The sequence below is a fragment of the Amphiura filiformis genome, chromosome 17 (assembly GCF_039555335.1).
Source record: "Amphiura filiformis chromosome 17, Afil_fr2py, whole genome shotgun sequence".
NCBI classification, from domain to species: domain Eukaryota; kingdom Metazoa; phylum Echinodermata; class Ophiuroidea; order Amphilepidida; family Amphiuridae; genus Amphiura; species Amphiura filiformis.
Window position 1 is genome coordinate 33950790 of NC_092644.1, and position 22568 is coordinate 33973357.

A 22568-nucleotide genomic window follows, 5' to 3' on the forward strand; every position below is an offset into this window, starting at 1 on the left:
GTGGTAGCCGAAGCGGCATTATAATTATATATTTTGAGTAAAACGTGTTGACGGTGCACCGTTTATCCTTGCAGTGCTCTACAATGTATCTGTATGTATCACTAGCAGGTTTTACTGTGCATACACATGTAATGTACAGCTATATGATTTCCAATTGGTGTTGATTCTTGAATGGAAAAAAAGCAAACAAAACCCATATGTGACATGATCTGTTCCATGGGGGCCAAAGGAGGCATTTTTGAAAATTGAGTTACTATAATTATTACATTATACAAACATTAGGTTATCATATGTGACACGATCTGGTCCATGGTGGCCAAAGGCGGCAAATTTGAAACTGAGATAAAGGTAAAAATATGGAGGAAAAAACAATAAAATACATAAGAAAATAGACATCAAAAAACTTCATAACTTTAGAACCATGTATGCTAGACCTTTGGTGTTTTCAGTAAATGATAGCCTATTGTATGTATAATGTAATAATTACAGTAACTCAATTTTCAAAAATGCCCATGGACCAGATCGTGTCACATATACTAAAACACTTGTGATGTGTGTTTTCTTATGTATTTTTTCAATTCAAATTTGCCGCCTTTGGCCCCCATGGACCAGATTGTGTCACATATGCACAAACACACTCACCCCTACTTGCACAGACAGGAAAACAAGAACCTCAATGAGGCCATAACTTTTTTCTAACCGAAGACATGTACACACATCCAATTCTAATCGCCATACCGTGGACCTAACCCAAAACAAACAATCTGTCCTATCCAACTGCAAACCTACCTGGGGAGACATTATATACCCCTCAAGCATGGACCTGCAGCTCCCCTTAATGTTATTTGCAATTTTCTCAATAACCTCCTTGATTGTTGTGTGTCCACATTTGTTCTGTACGCTTCCTGTGTGTGTCCTCGTTCGGAGGGCCGTATAAACGCCCCCACACACACAAACAAGTGGAGATACCATCTAATGCATTTCACATTTATATGTACATGTATGTGGATCCTACCAGAAGTCAGTTTTTACTGAAATTCCTTCCCACAAGTTAATAAGCATATTGCATAACAATAGCTATACGGCTCAGAGGTTGATCCATTTCCTTTGTTATTACAATATACATGCATATTATATTGTGGGAAGGAATTTCTGTCAAATTGGCTCAGAACTGGAAGACAAATCCAGGATCCACTATAGATAATAAATATGCCAATACTTTTCTAAAAACAATGCATAGAAATGTTTCTAACATTTTATTTCACATAATATTGGTTTAAAACTCGGTCAAAGTGTTCCTAATGACTTCCAGATAATTTATGCATAATTTGTCAGCTAGCTGCCCTAATTGGCATGATTAGCATTTCTGCAAATTAGCTCATTATGCAAATATAAATTGATGTTATGTTAATCCGCATGTCTGATTAAATTCAAGCAAAAGATATTTTGATCGGTGTACTTTTCCCTACTCTTTTAATCTGTTTTAAAAAACATGCTCAGATCATTTCCAGAAAATGCCTTATGATCCGCCTTCAACAGATTATGAATAGTATACAAATATTAACTGTCTATGAGTGTGATGGTCGAAATATAATCACGAGGTGAAAGATGGATTCTTCCATTCCACGAGCCGGAACGGCGAGTGGAATGGAACAATACATCTTTCACCGAGTGATTATATTTCACCATTACCACCTAATTTAAGACAGTTAATATTTGTTTTATATCACTCATGCATAAATTCTATTACTAAAATACTATTTAAGGTAGGAAATATATTTTGTCATCAACATAACACCATGTTTTGCCGTGATATACTTCACATTTTGGTGTCCACCCCATAACTAAATCGGCGAGTCAAGAGTCAGCGACGGCTTGACGAGGCGCACTCTGACGGCAGAGCACTATGATGGTAAAGACTATCACACGGAGAGGGTGATAGTAAAAATGATAAATGGTAATCAACCAATGAACTGTCTAGAATTTATGTATGAGTGATATAATTAACCTTACTTATTCCAGCTTTGTTTCTTTTTTCTCTTTCCTCCTCCATACAGTGGGCTCCAGAAGTAAGACACCATTGTCCAATGGCTCCTATAATCCTAGTAGGCACAAAGCTTGACCTTAGAGATGACCCAGACACCAATGAGAGACTACGAGAAAGAAATCTTTACCCAATAAGATACCAGATGGTAAGTTTTGAATTCCCAGTCAATCATGGCATACCCAGACATAGAGCTGGCATGTTACTTTTTGTTACGATTGCAAGATATGATATAGTTCATTTGGCTTCCTTGAGGTACTGATGCCAGTGCGCGTAGTATTAAGAGCCAATCTCCCTTATTATGTACATGAATAAGGGGGGTTGTGATACAAAAAAAAATAGAATTGTCTCTAAAAAATAATTTTGGTACATATTAGCACCAACAACTCACATGTAAAATATGAGCGTGCACAGCGCCTCGCTCAGCTTTAAAAATTCTTGAAATTTCAGCCTCTCTGAGCCTTGCTTGCAAATAGTAAACTTTGGAGGTGCATAACATTGTGCGCCATCATCATCCCAACCTGCATTTTGTATTTTTTTAAAGTACCAAATGGTTACATTACAAAAACCAAGAAAAAAAATTGGGATCTTGATGGCGCACAAAATCAGCAAATCCAATGATTTGATGAAAAGCGCCCTCGTGCAAACTAATATAAAAGAGGTCAAAGGTCAAGCTTTGTGCCAAAGACTAGTGATGCATATTTGCCTATGTGCAGCACGAAAGTGGAACTTTGACCCGCAATAAAAATGTGCGCCAACAAGATCCCATCTTACTTTTTGGATGATTGGACAAAGGGGCTTATGTATAACTGATAACAAGTAAAAAAAAAGTGGATCATGTGGGCGCACTAATTCAATAGAGGTCAAAGTTCATACTTTGTGCCGAATTGGCATTATTTTGCCTATGTGCAGCATTAAAAGTGGAACTTTGACCATAATAAAATGTGCGCCAACAAGATCCCATCTTACTTTTTGGATGATTGGATAAAGGGGCTTATGTATAACTAATAACAAGTTTAAAAAAGTGGGATCATGTGGGCGCACTAATTCAATAGAGGTCAAAGTTCATACTTTGTGCAAAATTTTTTTTTCAATGGGGATCACCAGACATTGTCTCATAGACACTTGTGTGAGTGCATTTCAGATGATGCTGATTCCATCATGGTAGTTGGTGAGAGTAAAAAAAAATTTTGTCAAAATACTTTAATAGTCATATTTTGCAAAATTTGAATGAAAGGTTGCTGAATTCGGCAACTTTAGGGAGGACAGTTTTTATGGTCTACTTAGCTCAGCATTGCTTTGCTGTCTTCGATAATGGTTCATGTACGCTAGAGCGCTCGATAGGAACAAGCGAACAGTATACGAGTTTGCTGATATCTATCGGAGCGTTCAGCAGAGCAGCAGGATTATAAACACGGTCAATGGTAAAACCAAAATCAATTTCTTTTGTGTTCAGTAAGTACATAACGACCCACTCATCACCTACTCAAGTGGTCATTAAATAGGCATGTCTCAGGTCGTGTCTGTGGTCAATAGAAAGTAAATAATGTGTGTAAGTTTATGTTTATATGAAGTGGTGTAATTAGGTTTCAAGGGGTTGCTAATTCAAGCATGGTCGTAAAATTGAATCGATCGATATTTTGGTCAATGCGTTGTATCGGAGCAGAGTTGTCAATTGAGCGGAGCCTAAAAGAGTTTGCTATAGGTTTTAATGGGTTTGGGCTTTGATAAAAGCCAGGTACCTCTCCGATACAATGCGCTATCGAAGACAGCAAAGCATTGCTGAGCTCAGTAGACCATAAAAACTGTCCTCCCTTAGGCTAAAAATGGGTTAATTTTGTATGAAGTATGAACTTTGACCTCTATTGAATTAGTGCGCCCACATGATCCCACTTTTTTTTTTTTTTTGTTATCAGTTATACATAAGCCCCTTTATCCAATCATCCAAAAAGTAAGATGGGTTCTTGTTGGCGCACATTTTTATTGCGGGTCAAAGTTCTACTTTTGTGCTGCACATAGGCAAATATGCATCACTTTGGCACAAAGCTTGACCTTTGACCTCTTTTATATTAGTGCGCCCACATGATCCCAATTAGCTGTTGCTTGTTTTTTGTCTACTGGTCGCCAAAGAAGCTAGACGATGAAAAATAAAATTGGGATCTTGTTGGCGCATCTTTTTGTGATGCAGTAAAAAGTCCACATTGTGCAGCGAGTGGGAAAAAGAGGTCAAATTGACCTCCAAAATGAGGCTAAGTCCATTTTCAAAAAATCTGAAAAATATGAAGATCAAGAGATCCCAAGCTAATTTTTTCAGTTCTTGCAGAGAATTACCTCTTCTTTGATGAAATGCTATTCGGAGAGTCAGGTGACGTTGGCGCGCGGTAATACAGGCGTGCAAAAATAGGAAATTTTGACCTTTGACCTCTGTTAACTCTGTGCGCCAACGAAATCCCAAAAATTTTTGCTGAAAATGAAACTTGCCATTGAGGTCTTTAATTTCAAACTTGTTCGGACTTGGGATCTTGATGGCGCAGCCCGTTATGATGCTTTGAAGTTTGCACGAGGGCGCTTTTCATCAAATCATTGGATTTTCCGATTTTGTGCGCCATCAAGATCCCAATTTTTTTTCTTGGTTTTTGTAATGGAACCATTTGGTACTTTAAAAAAATGCAAAATGCAGGTTGGGATGATGATGGCGCACGATGTTATGCACCTCCAAAGTTTACCATTTGCAAGTAAGGCTCAGAGAGGCTGAAATTTCAAGAATTTTTCAAGCTGAACGAGGGCGCTGTGCACGCCATATTTTACATGTGAGTTGTTGGTGCTAATATGTACCAAAATTATTTTTTAGAGACAATTCTATTTTTTTTTGTATCGCAAATCCGTACATAATAAGGGAGACTGGCTCTTAAACAGTATGCATTGACAGAACTGGCATGTTTACATTCACGATCAGTACATATGTGTACACATGAAAAGTAACTCGGACAAAGTACTGATGTCACTCTCTCGAGGAAGCCAAATGGACTATAGTTATGACATTATTTCTAAATAGATACTGCCAATAACTATAAAATCTATGAGGCTGACAACTTGGCTTGAGCATTTTGTTTGGCCTGGTCCCATTAGGACCCAAGTGTGTGTCCACCCAGACAGACTGGTTAAACAACACCACTTTGGGTTTGCCAAGAAAATTACCAGATGATCGGCCTCATCATCTGCCTGTATATTTCCCATTGTAAACTACAGGGATTTCCAGAGACTGCTTTATTTTCAAAACCGCCCAGTCATACAGATATATCTAAGAAATTGAAAGGACACTCCCCACATGTATAAATTGGGCTATTCCATTTGAAATCCATATACCCCCTGTGGAAGACATCACCTGAATTTCAAATGGTGTTACATGAATGGGTGACTCCATTAGAAATCTACACGTACTGGGTGGGAGATTGAGGTTATGTCTTCCATAGAGGGTGTATGGATTTCAAATAGAATAGCCCATTTGGTAGGATTTTCTACATTTGGTTTCAAAGTATTTTCCCTACAATACTGCAGCCAAAACAGGCATTGACATTTATACAATCTCGGAATTGCAATTGCCAGCAAGGGTAGCGCTAAGTCAAAAAGTTCGGGGGTCCCTTGGGACCCCCGAGCTAACAGAAAATGCAAAAATGGGGGGTCCCTAAAGAAATATCGGGGGTCCCAACTATTGTCTAGCCAATTCAATCTATTTGTGTGATACCATACTATTTTGGGGGGGAGCAGGGGGTTTATTAAATATTATTGTATTTTTTGTTTGTTCTTTCATTCTTTTTTCTTTCTTTACTTTCTTTTCTTTTTTTTCTTTCTTTTCTTTTCTTTCTTTTTTTCTTTTTTTTTTCTTTCTTTTCTTTTTTCTTTCTTTTCTTTTCTTCTTTTCTTTTTTTCTTTTTCTTTTTTTTTTCTTTTTTTCTTTTTTTTTTTTTTTTTTTTCTTTCTTTCTTTTTTTTCTTTCTTTTTTTTTCTTTTAATTTTCTTTTTTATTTCAATCAAATTAGTATAATTACCTAATATTTCCGTCCCGCCACTGCCTGCCCAATAATACTTTTAATACTGCCCTCTATTGTCGGTATTTGCCAGTAAACAATGGCAGCCATAGCCAGAGATCTCGCCAGTATTTTCGCGATATCACAGCTGTTTTGCTGTCAAAATTTTCACTCACAAGGCAGTATTACTGTGCATAAAATTAATTATTGAAGTAAATTAGGCCATAATTTGGTATTTCAGGTGTTCAGTTGCTTGAAAATGATGTGCATAATGCAAGTTGAGGAAACTTTTGAGCCTAGTTTTATGAAACCTGGATATAGAAAACAACATGTGGGAATTTTTGTTATGCGTCTGACGGGACGCAATAACTCACTGCTTTTGCAATATTCATGCGTGAGATTCGGGTTTTGGTGGGTCCGGGACGCAAAAACGCAGCCTAGCGCGACCCTTGATTGCCAGTATCAATTTATCCATCAGTTCCATCAGTTCCATTATCGATATTGACTATATTTATCATTTCCCATATCAATTTTGCCTCTGAAATTACCGTATATACTAAATTGTCATCATAGTTTAACAATTTTGAATTTTATATATCATTTTCCAGGGCTTACAGATGCTCAAAGACATAGGTGCAGTCAAATACCTGGAGTGCTCGGCTCTAACGCAAAAAGGACTGAAAATGATCTTTGAAGAAGCTATAAGAGTCGTTCTTTACCCTCCAAAGATGCCGAAAAGGAAAAGAAGGCCGTGCTCAGTTTTATGAGAAGACCATCATTTGTAGGGAAAATTTTATGTTTTGTCTGTACTCTTGTTATTTATAGAGGAATTGTGTTGACCTTGATGTAAATATTAAGATACAAGAAGATTTTTTTAGCACTTCCACAACCCCCCTCTTTTAAACATGTGCAGGTGAAACTGAGTTTGGGATTTCTAAGGGTCAAAGGTCAATTGTACAAATTTGTTTGAATTTGTAAATTTGTAATATTTCCAACGGTTGTGATTGAAAATGCTAGATATAATCTTTTTACTTAGTTTGACCTTTGACCTCGTAGAATTCAATGCCGAAATGCTGTAATAATAAATCTTGTCGGAGGTGAGGTGGTCAGTTAAAGAATTTTTCAAGACCAATGTAACTAAAGCTGCTTAATGAGTGATTTTCATGTGCAATGAGTGCATATCATCATTTCATCTGCACATTGGATTGGGGTATATATTGGTTTCAGAAATGTTATTTTGTATTTTGGGTCTGGGCTATACTAGGTAAGGCTAGGAGACTGATCGACTCCATACAATAACCAATGCTTAACAATACATGGGCTATTCCAGTTGAAATCCATACACCCCCTATGGAAGACATGGCTTTAATCTACCACACAGGGGTTGTAGATTTCAAATGGAGTTGCATAAACACAGAAGTGAGGCACTAATAATTGGCTGATAGAATCAGGTCATGACCTATATATTGGCCACTACATTAAAGCTTACAGTGTACCATGCTTCTATTTGATGCTTTCATAAGTTCAGTTCAGTTCAGCACAGTTCAGTTTTATTTCATAAGGGTACAAAACAGGCAACAATTCAACTGCAATGTACTTCCAAATAATTATATACTATGAAGTTTGAACTGAATCGAACTGAACTGAACTGAATTGAACTGAGATTAAGTTTCCCTGTGTGCTTGGCTATGCTTTGCAGAGAGCTATTCAGGTGGTTCTCCATGTATTCAAGTAAGATTGCATGCTAGAGACGATAAACCTTGTCTTGGTGCTGTAACTTCATCATCGAAAGTTTGTTCAGCTTATAAATAGGCAAAAATTATTCAGTTTTTGTTACTGCGCTTGTCAATAAAGCTCACATAAATTCACATATATGCGTGTGCCAGTAACGCATTACGCAACATGCAGCTAGTGCAAGAGATGCGCCCAACTCTGTGTGCGCCATTCTATATCAATACACAATGTTATGTGTCTTAATTTTTTTTGCCAATTATAAGCCGAACAAACTTTAGAACCATCTGATACACAGCACTCTACTTGTAGTGTTACGCAGGGACAACTTAACCTTGATAGTACTTTGGGCCATGATTCCTGAAGTTTTGTGACAGCAATATTAAACTAAGGTACCAGTCAGAAATTGATGGGAATGAAAAGGCCTGATGAAATGTCCTGAAAAATTGCCAGGTGCCACATGTTATTTTTAACTCAATAGCTTCTTGGGAAGAATGTAGGGTATTGGCTTTCTTTCAAAACTAGTTTACTTCTAAAGGGCTTCATCGATATTTTGATTTATTCCCTAAGAAAGGTTCAAGATGTCATGTATGTTTTTGAAAATCATTCAGAAGTTGTTGACTGTACTCCACTACTGCACAATGTTAATGATATTGATAGGGACTCATATAATCATGCTTGCTGAGCTAACGACGCACCAATAATGAAAGCGGTATTAAACCAGAGATGTATGTCGCCTAATATCAGAGTTACTGACATTTTCCGCAAAGATGATTCTTATAACAGGAAATCAAGGGCGTTTTCTGTTGTCGTCATATAAATTGTTTTTATCAAGGGCAGAGGATATTGAAATATTTCGATCAATGTCATTTGTCATTACAAATTAATACAATCTGGTATTAAATAAGAGATAGACATGGTCTAATGTCAAATTAATTGACATTCTCCATGGAGATGATAATATTGTTTTAATCAATCAGTCAATCAGTCATTCAATCAACAAGTAAATCAATCATTCATTCAGACAATCATATGTGCTTCAGTTCTTTTATAATTAATATGTGTGTGCTGTGCACATTCTGTATACCCATTTGTAGTTGTAGAGTTTCAACCCGTTTATTTACGTACATACATTATTGACATTACAATTTGAGTGTAAAATATGTCCTGTGTGAAAATGACAGTGATGGTCACCCAAGATTTCATTTTACCCAAAAGGGTTGTGAACTCTAGTCTATTTGCATGAAATACATTTTGGGGAGTGTGGAATAGAACTGTTTTTGGTCTATGGTAGAGGTTCTCAACTTTATTTGTTGGGGGCACAAGGGACACCACGTTTCAAATTTTCCTTTACAATTATCAGTGGGTGGCGAGCCAGTTTGGCCCATGTGCCATCTGTTGAGCACCTGGACTATGTCAATGAGACTTGAACAAGAAAACCATTCTCTGTTATCTTCAAACAGGACAATTTGTACTATAATAAGAGAGAAACTTGAATTGGTATTGTCTATATGCAACATATTTGTTAAGTTTGTGCCTTAATCATAAAACACAACCATACTTGGGAGCTTCCTTGTTACGCTACAATTATACAAAGCTTGGCTTGACATGAAAGGATGGGTTGATCTGCCCACTGCTAACTTGCATGCCAGATTCAAGTCCACCTAAGGTTTACAAAGAACTTTTGAGAAATTGGCCTTCTGCAATCGGATACTTTAATATTGGTCCGGTATATATACTTTTAAATTTTCCAAGCCAGTTGCTGGGCAATTGTTGAACACCTCGGATACATGTGAATAAAGAACTTCACTGACATTAAGACATCTCCAAATTGTATGTACAGGGGTCTGGGATGCTCAGCAATCAAGCTCAAACATTTTTTTCTATGTACAGTATGCCATATCAAACTTTTTGTAAGAAATAAAATGCATCATGGGTAGTGATGCCAAACATACCATATTTGACTTGATAAGTGCACCTCCCATAATAAGCACCCACTTTTTTCAGGTGACAAATATCACTTGATGTGCCTGAACTTATCAAATTGGTCAAATAATTTACTTTTTACACCTTGTGATGTAGATTTATGACTGATATTCTGGTGTAAATTCCCCATTTTTATGTCACTGTTTCAATAAGCGCACCCCCTCCAAAATGAATGACCTGGGAGCTAATTAGGTTGAATATGGTATGCCGATAATATGTTGGCATAGTTGATAGTTCCGCAAGACAAAATTTTACCTCTCCCCTGTTCCTAAGCTATCCAAAAGCAAAATTGTATGTATGATACAAAAGTAATTAATCATTTAAGATACAGCTATTTCAGTTGAAATTCATACATCCCTATTGAAGATGTGACCATTATCATCTACACAGGGGTGTGAATTTCAAATGGAGTTGTCCATTCAGGTAACTCCCTTTGAAATCCATACCACCTGTGTGGAAGATTTAACCCTTTGAACCCTGGCCTACCACGTAGTCCCGTACATCCAACCCTGAGCTTCCTAATGCACTCGAAAATCGCCTCAGCATTTTGCCCATCACGCCAAAAGAAAAGGTATCCGACCCATGAACCCCGGTCTCCCAGATAGCCAAAGTATTCCGATGTAAACAAAACATATCGCAATTGATGTTACGTGAGCCGCTTTAGCGACTCTTCAGGTTTTTGACACACCATGGTAGAAGCCTCTATAGCGGCTCGTCGGGACTACGGTACAGGTTACCGTGAGCCGTTATGGCGGCTCGTCGGGTTCAAAGGGTTAAGGCCATGTCATCCACAGAGGACATGGATTTAAACTGGAATAGCCCGTTTTAACTTGTCACTGATTCGAACAAAAGCCAGTGTTCTGTTTTTTTTATAACTGGTCTTTAATGTGATTGGTTTTGAAAAGAATATAAATAATATGTCCTCATATTATAGAAACAACTCATGAGATTTAATTGTACAAATGAAACTGTATGTACATGTATAGCACAAACAAGGCATGTAGATTTTACTTGAACATACCTATTTTGATTAAGATATGCAGTAATGTATATACTGTATAAGTGTATATGAAGAGAAACGGGTCTGGACCCTAAATTCTCAATTAATCAGTATCTCAATAATAAGATGAAGTCCAGATCCAGATACTTCAAACCCATGTGTAATATCATAATGTTGCAGTGTATCTTTTTCGATCAATCAAACAAATAAAGCTATTGATTTCTGTTTCGTTCTTGTGAGTGTTTCAGTAAGATCATGTTTACTAATTTGATGCTTCTAAAAAAAGAGAAAGAAAGTGGACCAAGAATTGGACCCCGGGGAATGACATTGGTACTTGAGGCTGTATTATATGCACAACACTTTTGGACCCAGTTCTATCTGGACTGCAAGATATGCCTAAGCAGATTAGCAATAGTTTGTACCCCTGCCAGTGTAGACACATTGTAATTAATGCATTAAGCTAAGGAAGGGAAAATGAGCGATGCGTAAAAAAATGCCGAAATGTGTGCATTTTGGGTATAATTGCGCATTTTAGGTCCGACCGCAAATTTTAAGATTTTACCAAAATAACCATTTTCAAGTACCCATTTTCCAAAAACATGACGTTTTCACTAAAATCAAAGAATCCATAATGATCTGCAACACATCCATGTTAAAGAAAAGTATAGAAAATAGGCTGTTTGCAAGAAAATAGAGAAGAAGAAAGTGTAAAAATTTGTTAATATTGCATAATTTGAACTTTTTTTTGGGAAAATCGTGCATTTTGGTAAAAAATGTGCAAATTGCGCAAATCGTGAATTTTCAAAAACAGGTGCGCACATTTTGCTCTCAAAATTGTGCATTTTCCCTAAGCTGATTCAATCTGGATTCACTGGTATGTTCAGATAACCTGGATGGGATGAGAAATAGTATTATGGATATAGTGTATAGTTAACAGTTTTGTTTATTCACCTTGTGACAAGCTATTCTGTAGTAATTTATGTATATTAGATGTAGAAAATCATTCAGTACTGAGAATAAGGCTCTTTTAATTGTATAGCTTGTTCAAACTTTGGAGGCAGTGTGGTGCATGATAAGTTCAAACTGTGTATCTTATATTGTGTTTTATCAACTGTTACACATAAACTGAGAAATTCAAAGTAAAAAAAAAGTGGACCAAGAATTGAACCATGCGGAACTCCACTGGTAACACAATGCTGCAGGGCTCTTTGAGGCCATATATCAGACTATATGTACATGTTATGGAATCACAAAACAAACTGAAATGTTGCTGGGAAATGTGAGACAACTATAACTTAAATAGAGCCTATAGAAAGTTAGTTATTGATTTATATTTTCACCAAAGCAGACTCTAAAATACCTCTGTTAGTTTCACCTTTGTATTTTCCATTTTCATCTTGCCAAAGAAGAATATAATCGGTGTGTATTTGTCTTATGATGGGGTGTTTGTGTGGGGGTGCAAGGGGGTATGTGTATGTATGTAGGGGGGGGGGGGGGGGTTGGTAACCGGCAAACAGGGACACACACAAGAAATCTCTGTACATTAGTGGATGCACAGGAATCATTCCTAGATATGGTGTTTCTAGATATAAAACACTTGAAAACTCAGTGTGTGTCTGATAGCAAGAACTCTATTTTGTGTATCATGTCCTTGTTTGCCGCTGGTTATAAAACATGTTGGGATGCGTGACTTGCGTGTACACGTAAATGTGCATCTGCGCATAATGAAGCACCAAGACTTGTTCGGTTGTTGAAGTCTTGTGATTTGTAATTCTAAAGACAAAATAAGAACCACACAGCTTTTAATCTTTAAGAAGGTCCTGGCACAGTGTTTCGCTATTATAATATTTAAGTAACCTACACATTGGGACCAACATCAAAATAAGTTTTGTAATAATTGATATACTGCAGTTGCTAAATAATCTAATCAAATTTGCGATTATAATCTAAAAACCACTATATTTGATTTTGATGGTGTGCCTATATGATTCCAACAATTATTGCCCAATGTTTTACATAAAAGTTATCTTGAGATGTATGTATTAAAACTTCAGAAATTCAGGTCAAGTAATGTGAAATACATGAAAATGGGCTATTCCAGTTGAAGTCCATACCCTATGGAAGACGTTATCTGAATCTTCCACAAGGGAATGTGAATTTCAATTGAAGGTTATCTGAATGGGAGACTTCATTTGAATATTACACCCCCTGTGTAGGAGAGGAGATTAAGGTCATGTCTTTCATAGGGGGTGTATGGATTTAAACTGAAATAACACAATTTACAAAGCAGCTCAAGAAGATACCTTGAGTGCCTCAAGTATAGATTTGTCCAGTCTGGCTGAATTAGTAAGAAGCATAAAATTAAGGGTTGACCTTTGACCTGTTCTTGGCACCTTAAGCAGGTAACCTTAATATTTACCTGCTTGGCATATAATTTTCTCTAGCGTTTTTTGCTCTAGTGAGGTCAGTGACAGTGCGCATTTGGGGACACAGCTTGAGATTTCTCCACGACATGGATATTATCATCAGATATTATATAAGCTGCACCACTTTCCCTGGAAACAGGATTTGGTTGCAGTTAGACTCCTCAGTCTTCAAAAGTGGATCACATATGTGACTCAGCAAGTATGTGCCCTCTTCTCTCTTCAACATCAGTCTCTTTCTGTCTGATATCTATAAGTTGTAAAACATGCTTGCTATATAGTATTTGCAAAGATAACATAATTTTTAATTGATACAAAAACTTTACTTAACGCTTGATTAAGTACATAATGTAACTCAATAAAATGTACTTAAAACTTGATTAAGTACATAATGTGGCCCAATAAAATGGCTGAAATATTTTCAGGACTTGAAGAATCTCTTCTGAGAGAGTTGGATCCAAAAAAATAAAAAGGAAAGAGTTGTATGTATATTGACATTATGACACTTGGATACAAGAAGATTATAAGTGCTTTGTTATTACTATGTACTTATGACCTTGCATTCAATGTACAGTGTATCAGTTGAATACAAGAAGGTCATAAGTGCTTATGTTATTACTATGCACTTACATCCATCTTGCATTCAGCTGACTAAGAGAAGGCAGCAAGTGTTTCCCCCATGTAGATAGTGGATAGCCTAAAAAATCTCCTAATAATTTGTAGCCCTGTATTAACCATTCAGCGACATGAAAATGTGCCTTAATTTATTCATGACTGTAAACATTGTAAACATGCACTGTACATAATTGATCATACTGCATGTAAATCATCATAAAGTCAAACAGATTTTGATGTGTATTTGTGTGGAAATTGTAATTGTAGCTAGCTAGCTGTTGTACATAGGCGCGTGAGTGAAAGAAATACTGTCGATATATTTTGGCACGTGAAGAAAATAATGTATGTGGTGAATTTCCAAGATTTTAAGGTGTATTCCTGAAGTTCTGGGTGTATTCACAAGAGCTTTGGGTGTATCCTTGAGAATCACACTTGATTTGGGTGTATTTACTTACAAGAGCATTGGATGTTTCCTTGAGAATCATACTTGATTTGGGTGTATTCGCAAGAGCATTGGATGTATCCTTGAGAATCACACCCATTTTTTTTTTGTGTATTTACAAGAGCATTGGATGTATCCTTGAGAATCACACTTGATTTGGGTGTATTCACAAGAGCATTGGATGTATCCTTGAGAATCACACCCAATTTTTTTGGTGTATTTACAAGAGCATTGGATATATCCTTTAGAATCATACTTGATTGGGTCTATTCACAAGAGCTTTGGGTGTATCCTTGAGAATCCCATTTAATTTGGGTGTATTCACAAAGCTTTGGGTGTATCTTTGAGAATCACACTTGATTGTGATAAGATTCTTGGGTGTATTTTGAGGATCTATGAGTGTATATAAGGGATTTTTTATGCACTGCCTGAAGTAAATCATGGAGATGGAATCTGTATGTATTCAAGGGGAAGATTAAAATGTATTTTATACATTGAGATTGGGAATACCATAAAGGTTCGCCGAATGGCGCACTTGGGCTCCTTTGCCTTGGGTCAAAATTTCATAAAGGTCGCTCCTCTGTATTCCAAACAAGAAATAAGGTTCTGTGTTCTTATTTGCTGGTGGGAATTTTATGGGAGGGCACATTTAGGTTGTGCTTAAAAGGCCACTTACGTCAAGGGAACACATAGCGTTATTAGGCGAATCTTTATGGTATTCTGGATATGTTTGGATGCAATTTATAGTCAATTTGACATCAGTGCTTGCTCAAGTTGGAGCAGTATTGAATCAAGTGTGTTGACTCAAACTTGCACTGTGACCGTGTGATCAAATGCGGTGCATCTGTACACGTGTGAAATAACTAAGACAAAGTATTGATGTCACTGCCTCCAGGAAGCCAAATGGACTGTTATACAGTCCAACCTCTTTTATCCGGCCATAATGGGACCAAGCATTGTTCAGATAAGTGAAAAATCTGGATAAGGGAATTACATGTAAATCTGCATTGACTGTCCCAAATACTGAAATTGGGATAACAAAATATTGTTTCAACATGGGGTCATAACACTAAAAGATGGCATTTGACTGAGTGATTTATGTAACATAGATATGTCATTCTAAGCATTCAGAGCATAGAATTAAGGTGTCAAATCATCAGAAACATGTTTTGCTGTGAAGATTTCACAGCCGGATAACAGAGAGATCTGTATAAAAGAGGTCCGGATAAGAGAGGTTGGACTGTTGTCAAAGAGGCTAGATCAGGAGAACTTGGTTTTGCTAATGGCAGGGAAAATAGTGTATTTCCAGTTTTTTCCACCATGCTTGCAACATTCACCAGTGCGTTCTTGTTTGGGATATTTGTGTAATGCGTTGTGCCAATTTTACTGCTACATACACAAACCTTTGTACCACAAATTCTTTAAGACGCCAATGCTGAAACGACTTGGAGGTGCACTATTTGATCCCCATAAGTGACAATACAATGGGGAATTTCATACAATGTTAAAGATTTGGCCGAGCTATGTGGTATACAGGCTCACCTAGTCTGAACTACAATACGATCATTGGGTGTAATTATCAAACCACAAGTGCATTCTGAAAGCTCTTGGGTGTGTTCCTGGGATTTTTAGGTGTAATTTGGAGATCTGGAGAATCCTGTGTGTATTCTTGATATTATTAGGTGTAATTCTAAGATGTCTGAGTGCATGCATTCTTGATAATATTGGGTGTATTTCTAGGATTCTTAAGTGTGTAATTTGTATTAATTTTGAGATCTGTGAGTGCATACTTAAGAATCCTGTGTGTATTTGGGGGATCATTATGTGTAATTCTGAGGTCTATGAGCGAGTGAACATTGGAGAATCCTAGTTGTATTCTGGGGATCATTTGGTGTATCCCTCCATGTGTAACATTGGTTGTTTGTAGCCTCATACTATGCATTGTGCTAATATATATCAGGGTGCACTGTAAAATTTGCTGATCATATTTATAAATATTATGTATTCATAAAAAAAAGTGCTTGATTTCACAACATTGTACAAAATACAACTCGTAAATGTATGTAAACCTTTGTGCAAATGATTGCTGTGTCAATCAAGCAAACAATAGTGAGAAATTGTTTACTTACGGTGAGAATGATCACTGTTAAACAAAAACAAGCATTCATTGTAAGGTCTGGACGAGGGCAGTTTTTGTAAGCAACATTTTGAGGGCTTGGTGCAACAAGCTTCAACTCCATTCTAGCCATTTTGAGAAAATTACGTTTAATAAGGTATATTGCTGATAGCAATCGAAAGGCAAAAGTGATGTATGCTGGGAAGGGAAAGGGCTCAAATTCACGATCTCGGGTGACAAATTTGATAGCCTTTGAGCCCTTTTCATTCCCTGTATGCATCATGTTTGCCCATCGATCTCGATCAGCAATATACCTTAAGAATTCTGGCCTCGTAGGCCTTTGTATATATAAGGATATGTTTCACTGGTCAATGGCGTTATTGGCGTTGAAAATGGAGAATATTTTTGCTATCAAAATCTCATTTTTGTTATCAAAATCTCATTTTTACCAAAAATGGAGATGTTGCACCGAGCCCTGGAATTGAGTGGTTATTGTTGTCATGCTATTGACCAAATACATAAGGGTTACGTAATTTTGAGGGTATTATGCATGAACTTGTATTCATTTTGCTAATATAGAGCTTCTCTAGGTATCCAGGCTATAGCATAAGTCATTGCTCATTGGTTAGCATGCAGCACTTCGCAACATTTATTTTATCTGAAAACTGAAGCATTGAAATCAACAATGAGACAACTCATTTTTATTTAAATTATGTTTTTATATTATGTAAGATGTCTTGAAACCAAATAATGTAGCTTAGAATTTAGAAAAAAAAAAGGTTTGCTGTTTCATATTATTTTTGTCCGGCATTGCAAGGGATTTTGTTGCAAAAGTTTTAAAATGTAACCTTTTGAGAGCAGAGGTGCAACTGCAAAATATTGGACTTGGTCATTTGCAATTAAGGTTGCGTTGGTGGCTGTAGGGGGACCATGTCACTGGGTGAAATCAAGATGGTTCATACAGAGACCTTTATAAACTGCCGGGTTAGGGGGACATCGGAGGGGGTGTGGAGGTGAGACACCTGTCATTCATACATTTAGTAGGTAAATAGTCATCGTATTCGGTAAAACCATATTCTCATCCGTAAATAAGGTATATTGCTGATAGCAATGATTAGGCAAACATGAGGCATGCTGGAAATGAAAAGGGCTCCAAAGTTATCGAATTCATCACCCGCGATGACCTTTTCATTCCCAGCATGCATCACTTTTCAATTGCTATCAGCAATATACCTTAAGGGCTGGGGTATGAATGTTTGGACAGTATTTATTTTGGGACATTAGAGCACATCAGACATATCGAATTGCATTCTGAATACGGAGACTGTCTTTCTGATATCAAATAATTTTGGCAAATCATTAAAAATTGATATTTTTGATATTTAACAGTACTCGAAGTAAACTTTATAAATCTGATGATTTATACTTAAAGAGTATGTAGGTGGGATGAAAAGCCGACGATCAATTGAAAATTTTGACCTTTAAAGTATTGAAGATATGGATTTTTTTCCAAAACACCAAAAAAATTAGGTCTTTTTGGGAAAAAATCCATATCTTCAATATGAAATGTCAAAATTTTCAATTGACCGTCGGCTTTTCCTCCCAGCTACATACACTTTAAGAATATATCATTAGATTTATATAATTTACTTCGAGGACTGTTATATATCAAAATTTGAAAAATATCAAATTTTATAATTTGTCATAAAATTTATGTATTATATTGTGATTTTCAAAAATGAAAATTATTTGATATCAGAAAGACATGCTTCAGATTCAGAATGCAATTCGATAGGTCTGAGGTGCTCTCATGTCCCACAAAAAATACTGTCGAAACACAATAAACGCTCATTCTAGATCCCTTAATGGAATGCATCAAAAAATGTTAAATGTGTGCTTGACATTGTATTGTTATAGCAATGGGTTAAAATAAGTTACTGTTGAAATGAAATGGTGTCAATAGTGTCTCACCTCCTCCCCGATTAAAATTAAAAAATGTTTTTAATGAACAAATTTCTTGCAGTTGCCTGGCAAACATTGTAGTGCCCATTCACTTTTATTTGATAATCTAGGACTTTCAAATTGGGCTGTTCCATTTGAAATTCATACACCCCCTGTAGGAGATGTTGCTGCCATCTCAATTCCAGTTGCACCTTATGTTAAATCCAGCTGGAAATATTTGCTAGTTTTGTGTTAAATTCTGTTTGAAATGGTTGATCAAATCCAGTTGAATTTGGTACAATTTGGCCTAAAATTAGACAATTTTGGATGGAATTACAAAATCTTTCACACTTTTTCCACTTCATATGGATGAACATGGTTGGATCTGAATATAGACTGTTGAATTTGGTTTGATATCCAAAATCTTTCTCAAGGGGGCGGGAGTGTGATTTTTAAATGGAACAGCCTTTTGTATCATAGTAATTAGTGCAATATAGAATCTTGTTTGTGTATACTTTGCTGATGAGAATCACATTATAATAAAGTGGTTGTATAATAATTATGTCCATATTCCAATTTTTGCAGATCATAATAAATCATTCAGTGTTCATTTGGTGCTACACAATCAAGTCCCAACTTATTTGGTATATTTATATGCATCATCACATGTGGTATAATTATATGCATACCACCTCGATTTGGTTTTGTGGTATTCTGAATTTATATATACCACCTTATGTTCAATTATCTGTGTGCTTTTCCCAGCAAACACGAAACGTTTTACACATGTTTAAATGTTGCGTTTATAAAGGGTATAAAATGTTCCCATATTAACATTCAAAACTGTATTTGAAAACTTGCTGCAAAACATTATAACATAATGTTATTTAAGTGTTGACAAAATATTTTTGCACAAATGTTTGCCGTTAAATATTTAACAAGAACATTTTAACATTATTTTGAAAATGTATTGTTTTTTCATATATAATGTTTTTGTGACCTTAATATAAACCCAACATATAAATGTTACTAAAACATTTTAAACAAAACATGTTTATAGAATGTTTTATTATGTTTTAAAACATTTTTGTGGTTGCTGGGTTGCTGCAAGAATTATACAAAATAATAAGACTGGTACAAATAATCGTTTTTTTAGTTTGATTTTGTTACAGTTGTGTTTTTCAACGGACACAAATAGGTACTTTAAGTTAATTGTTTTCTGTTTTAAACTACAGTATCAGTATTTTCCCTATATATACATGGAACATACCAAAAATCAGTTAGTGCAATCGAAAGATGTAGAGAGAGCATTAGCCAGGCGAACTTGTTTTAACATGTGACTTTTATTGCAGTTTGAAAATGCGACATTTTATTTCCACGTTTTACCTGCATATACTTTCAAGTATTAAAGCCAGTGGGTTAATAGCAGCTCAATGTACACTTCCACTGCCAAATAAGGCCCATATAGTCCTGATAGATTCAGTTGTAAAGCATGGTGTGGACAGCCCCGTTGTGAGAAAAGCCTTGTAATAAATGATGTGGAATAAATAACACTGAAAATAAATGAATTCGTATTTCTTGAATTTATTGCATAATTTACTAGTCTATAGACGAATCCAACAAGCCAAGTCATAGTCAGGATTTGGTCGGCCATATTTGGTTCCCCGCATGCACCAAACAGGTGTTGTGAGTGCCCAATTGGGTGGATTAAACCCGCTTAAAATTCGATGTTAGATTCTTTTGTGTTGTAAACTGTCATCATTCTTTTGTCTACGTGTAACACGGGTGATAGAATGCAGTTTAAAATACCCTTCAAGGCCGCATCATTTTACGTTTTAGGTGAGATAGCTGGGTCCCCGTCGCGGCTATGGCTGCCATTGAGGAGTAGGAATGCGTGAAATTGGATTCGTCTATAAGAGTTTGTTTATGAAAGTTAGGTGGTGTCACTCAACTGCATGACTGCGTGACAAATATTGACACAAATGTAGCTGACACACAAGAGGAATGGTATGTCCAGCTACTTCAGGATGCAGCTTCTGGTGGATACAGTTTTTCTAATATCTTTTTTTCCTGTATTATTGTTCCTGGTTTATTGCTGTAGTGTGTTTTAATGCTTCTTATTTTTGTAAGGCCGTAAACTATCACTATCATATCACTAATAATGAAACTACCAAATCCATATAAGGTACAACATTTTGTATTCAGATTGACCTATATATAAACATGTTTCACTCTATACTATACCGTAAAAACTCAATAATTATCATATGTGCTTACTATCGAATGCTTTTGAAAACATGAAATTGTACTGAAGTTCGGCGCTTTACCAACTGAGCTAATGGGGTTGAGACCGGGGTTGAGACACACATTTGCAGGTTCACCCCTACTCACACACCCCCACTTGTGTGTCAGTGCACTTGTGTGACTTCAGACTAGTGTGTCAAAAGAACATTGTGTGTCAAGTAGCGTCACAAGAAAAGTTGTACCCGCACAGGTATACTTGTGTGACTTCAAACCATTACTCGCACAGGTATACTTGTGTGACTTCAAACCATTACTCGGTATACTTGTGTGACTTCAAACCATTACTCACACAGGTATACTTGTGTGACTTCAAACCATTACTCGCACAGGTATGCTGGTGTGACTTCAAACCATTACTCGCACAGGTATACTTGTGTGACTTCAAACCATTACTCGGGTATACTTGTGTGACTTCACAAACCATTACTCGCACAGGTATACTTGTGTGACATCAAACCATTACTCACACAGGTATACTTGTGTGACTTCAAACCATTACTCGCACAGGTATACTTGTGTGACTTCAAACCATTACTCGCACACTTATTCTTATATAACTATGCTATCAATGATTTGCTCAAAACGCTTTACACTTTAGTGGATGGGGCTCTTCATGTTTGCATGTTTTAGCGCTCGATAGTAAACACATATGCTAACTATCGCGTTTTTACGATACTGTTCGTCCATCAAAATGAGGATGACCATGAAAACAGTGGAAAAGAAGTTCGAGATAGCTGAGTGTGTATATGGCTAATGAGACCAATTCGTGCGCAGAACAGTCTGTGATAAACGTTACAAGAAAGGTTGCCAGTGTGCTCCCAGATACTTTCCTGTTGACTGGATTTGTGTAGCCACTTATTCCTCAGTCTCTTTAATTCTATTTGTTTCCCGGGGATTTGCCTCTGAGGTGATAGCACAATCCACAATGATACTCCACCAGGGATCTTATTCTCAAGCCAGGATTCCCCAGTTTTCCACATTCACATTGAAGCTCTGCAACTTTGAAGCCCTTCTTCTGGCGAAATGTGATCGCTTCCCATACTTCAGTTCTCTGAAGATCTTCTTAGAAAGATCTTCTAATCCGGGTTCTAATCACATGACCAGTCAAACTTTAATAGCGGGTATTTCTTGGACAATGTGAGAATGCCCATGTGTACAGGGATTGCGACGTCACGCATCATCTGCTGTCAAAAACACGCGCTCAAAGCCTACTTACGGCCTGCATCATTTTCTCGGAATTCGCAAACAGCTTTGCGGGCTTATAAACAACACAGAAAATATTTCACAAATTTAGAAAACGTCTGTTAGGAAAGTTTGTTTTGATGTTTTTTGTTTGTTTGTTTATTTGTTTGCTTGTTAGCCTTACGCTATCTACTCAAGATAGTATTTATTTATAAATTACAAAGAAATTGAGAAAGGTTGAATATATTTTGTTCGGCCTATCTACTGATGATAGCATTTTAAACCTAATGAAATAATACACACAAAAAATGAAGGAAATCATAGATTTAGCATGAGACGAGTCAGAAAGATCATTTGGTATATTTTTTATATTTCATGTTTGTTTGTCTGTTTGTTTGTTTGTTTGTTTGTTTGTTTGTATCTACTTAAGATACCATTTAAGGTGCGATTTGCAAATCACCCGTTGCGACATGTATTATTTTCTGTGAACACGCGCGAGCATTGCCCACTTACGGCCTGCATCATATTCTCGGAACGCGCAAACAGCTATCTTCTGAAGATAGCATTTCGGGCCTAATAAAACTACAGAAAATATTTTACACATTTAGAAAACATCTGTTAGGAATGTTTGTTTTTGATGTTTTTTGTTCATTTGTTTGTTTGTTTTTTCCGCTATCTACTCAAGATAGTAGTTACTTATAAAATATACTACAAAAATTATACTATTTTGTTGTTGTTTGTTTGCTTGTTTGCTCG

At 36.4% G+C, this 22568-nt stretch overlaps 1 protein-coding gene across 1 annotated transcript in view; it reads left to right on the top strand.

The window, feature by feature from the left end:
- The window catches only part of LOC140137672 (ras-related C3 botulinum toxin substrate 1-like), a 46110-nt gene extending 36981 nt beyond the window's left edge, over positions 1-9129 (top strand). Inside the window, exons 5-6 of the mRNA XM_072159424.1 lie at positions 2058-2192; positions 6681-9129. Coding sequence (XP_072015525.1) covers positions 2058-2192; positions 6681-6839 — 294 coding nt within the window. The 3' untranslated portion in view covers positions 6840-9129. The remainder of the gene's footprint in view (positions 1-2057; positions 2193-6680) is intronic.
- Positions 9130-22568: the final 13439 nt, after the last annotated feature.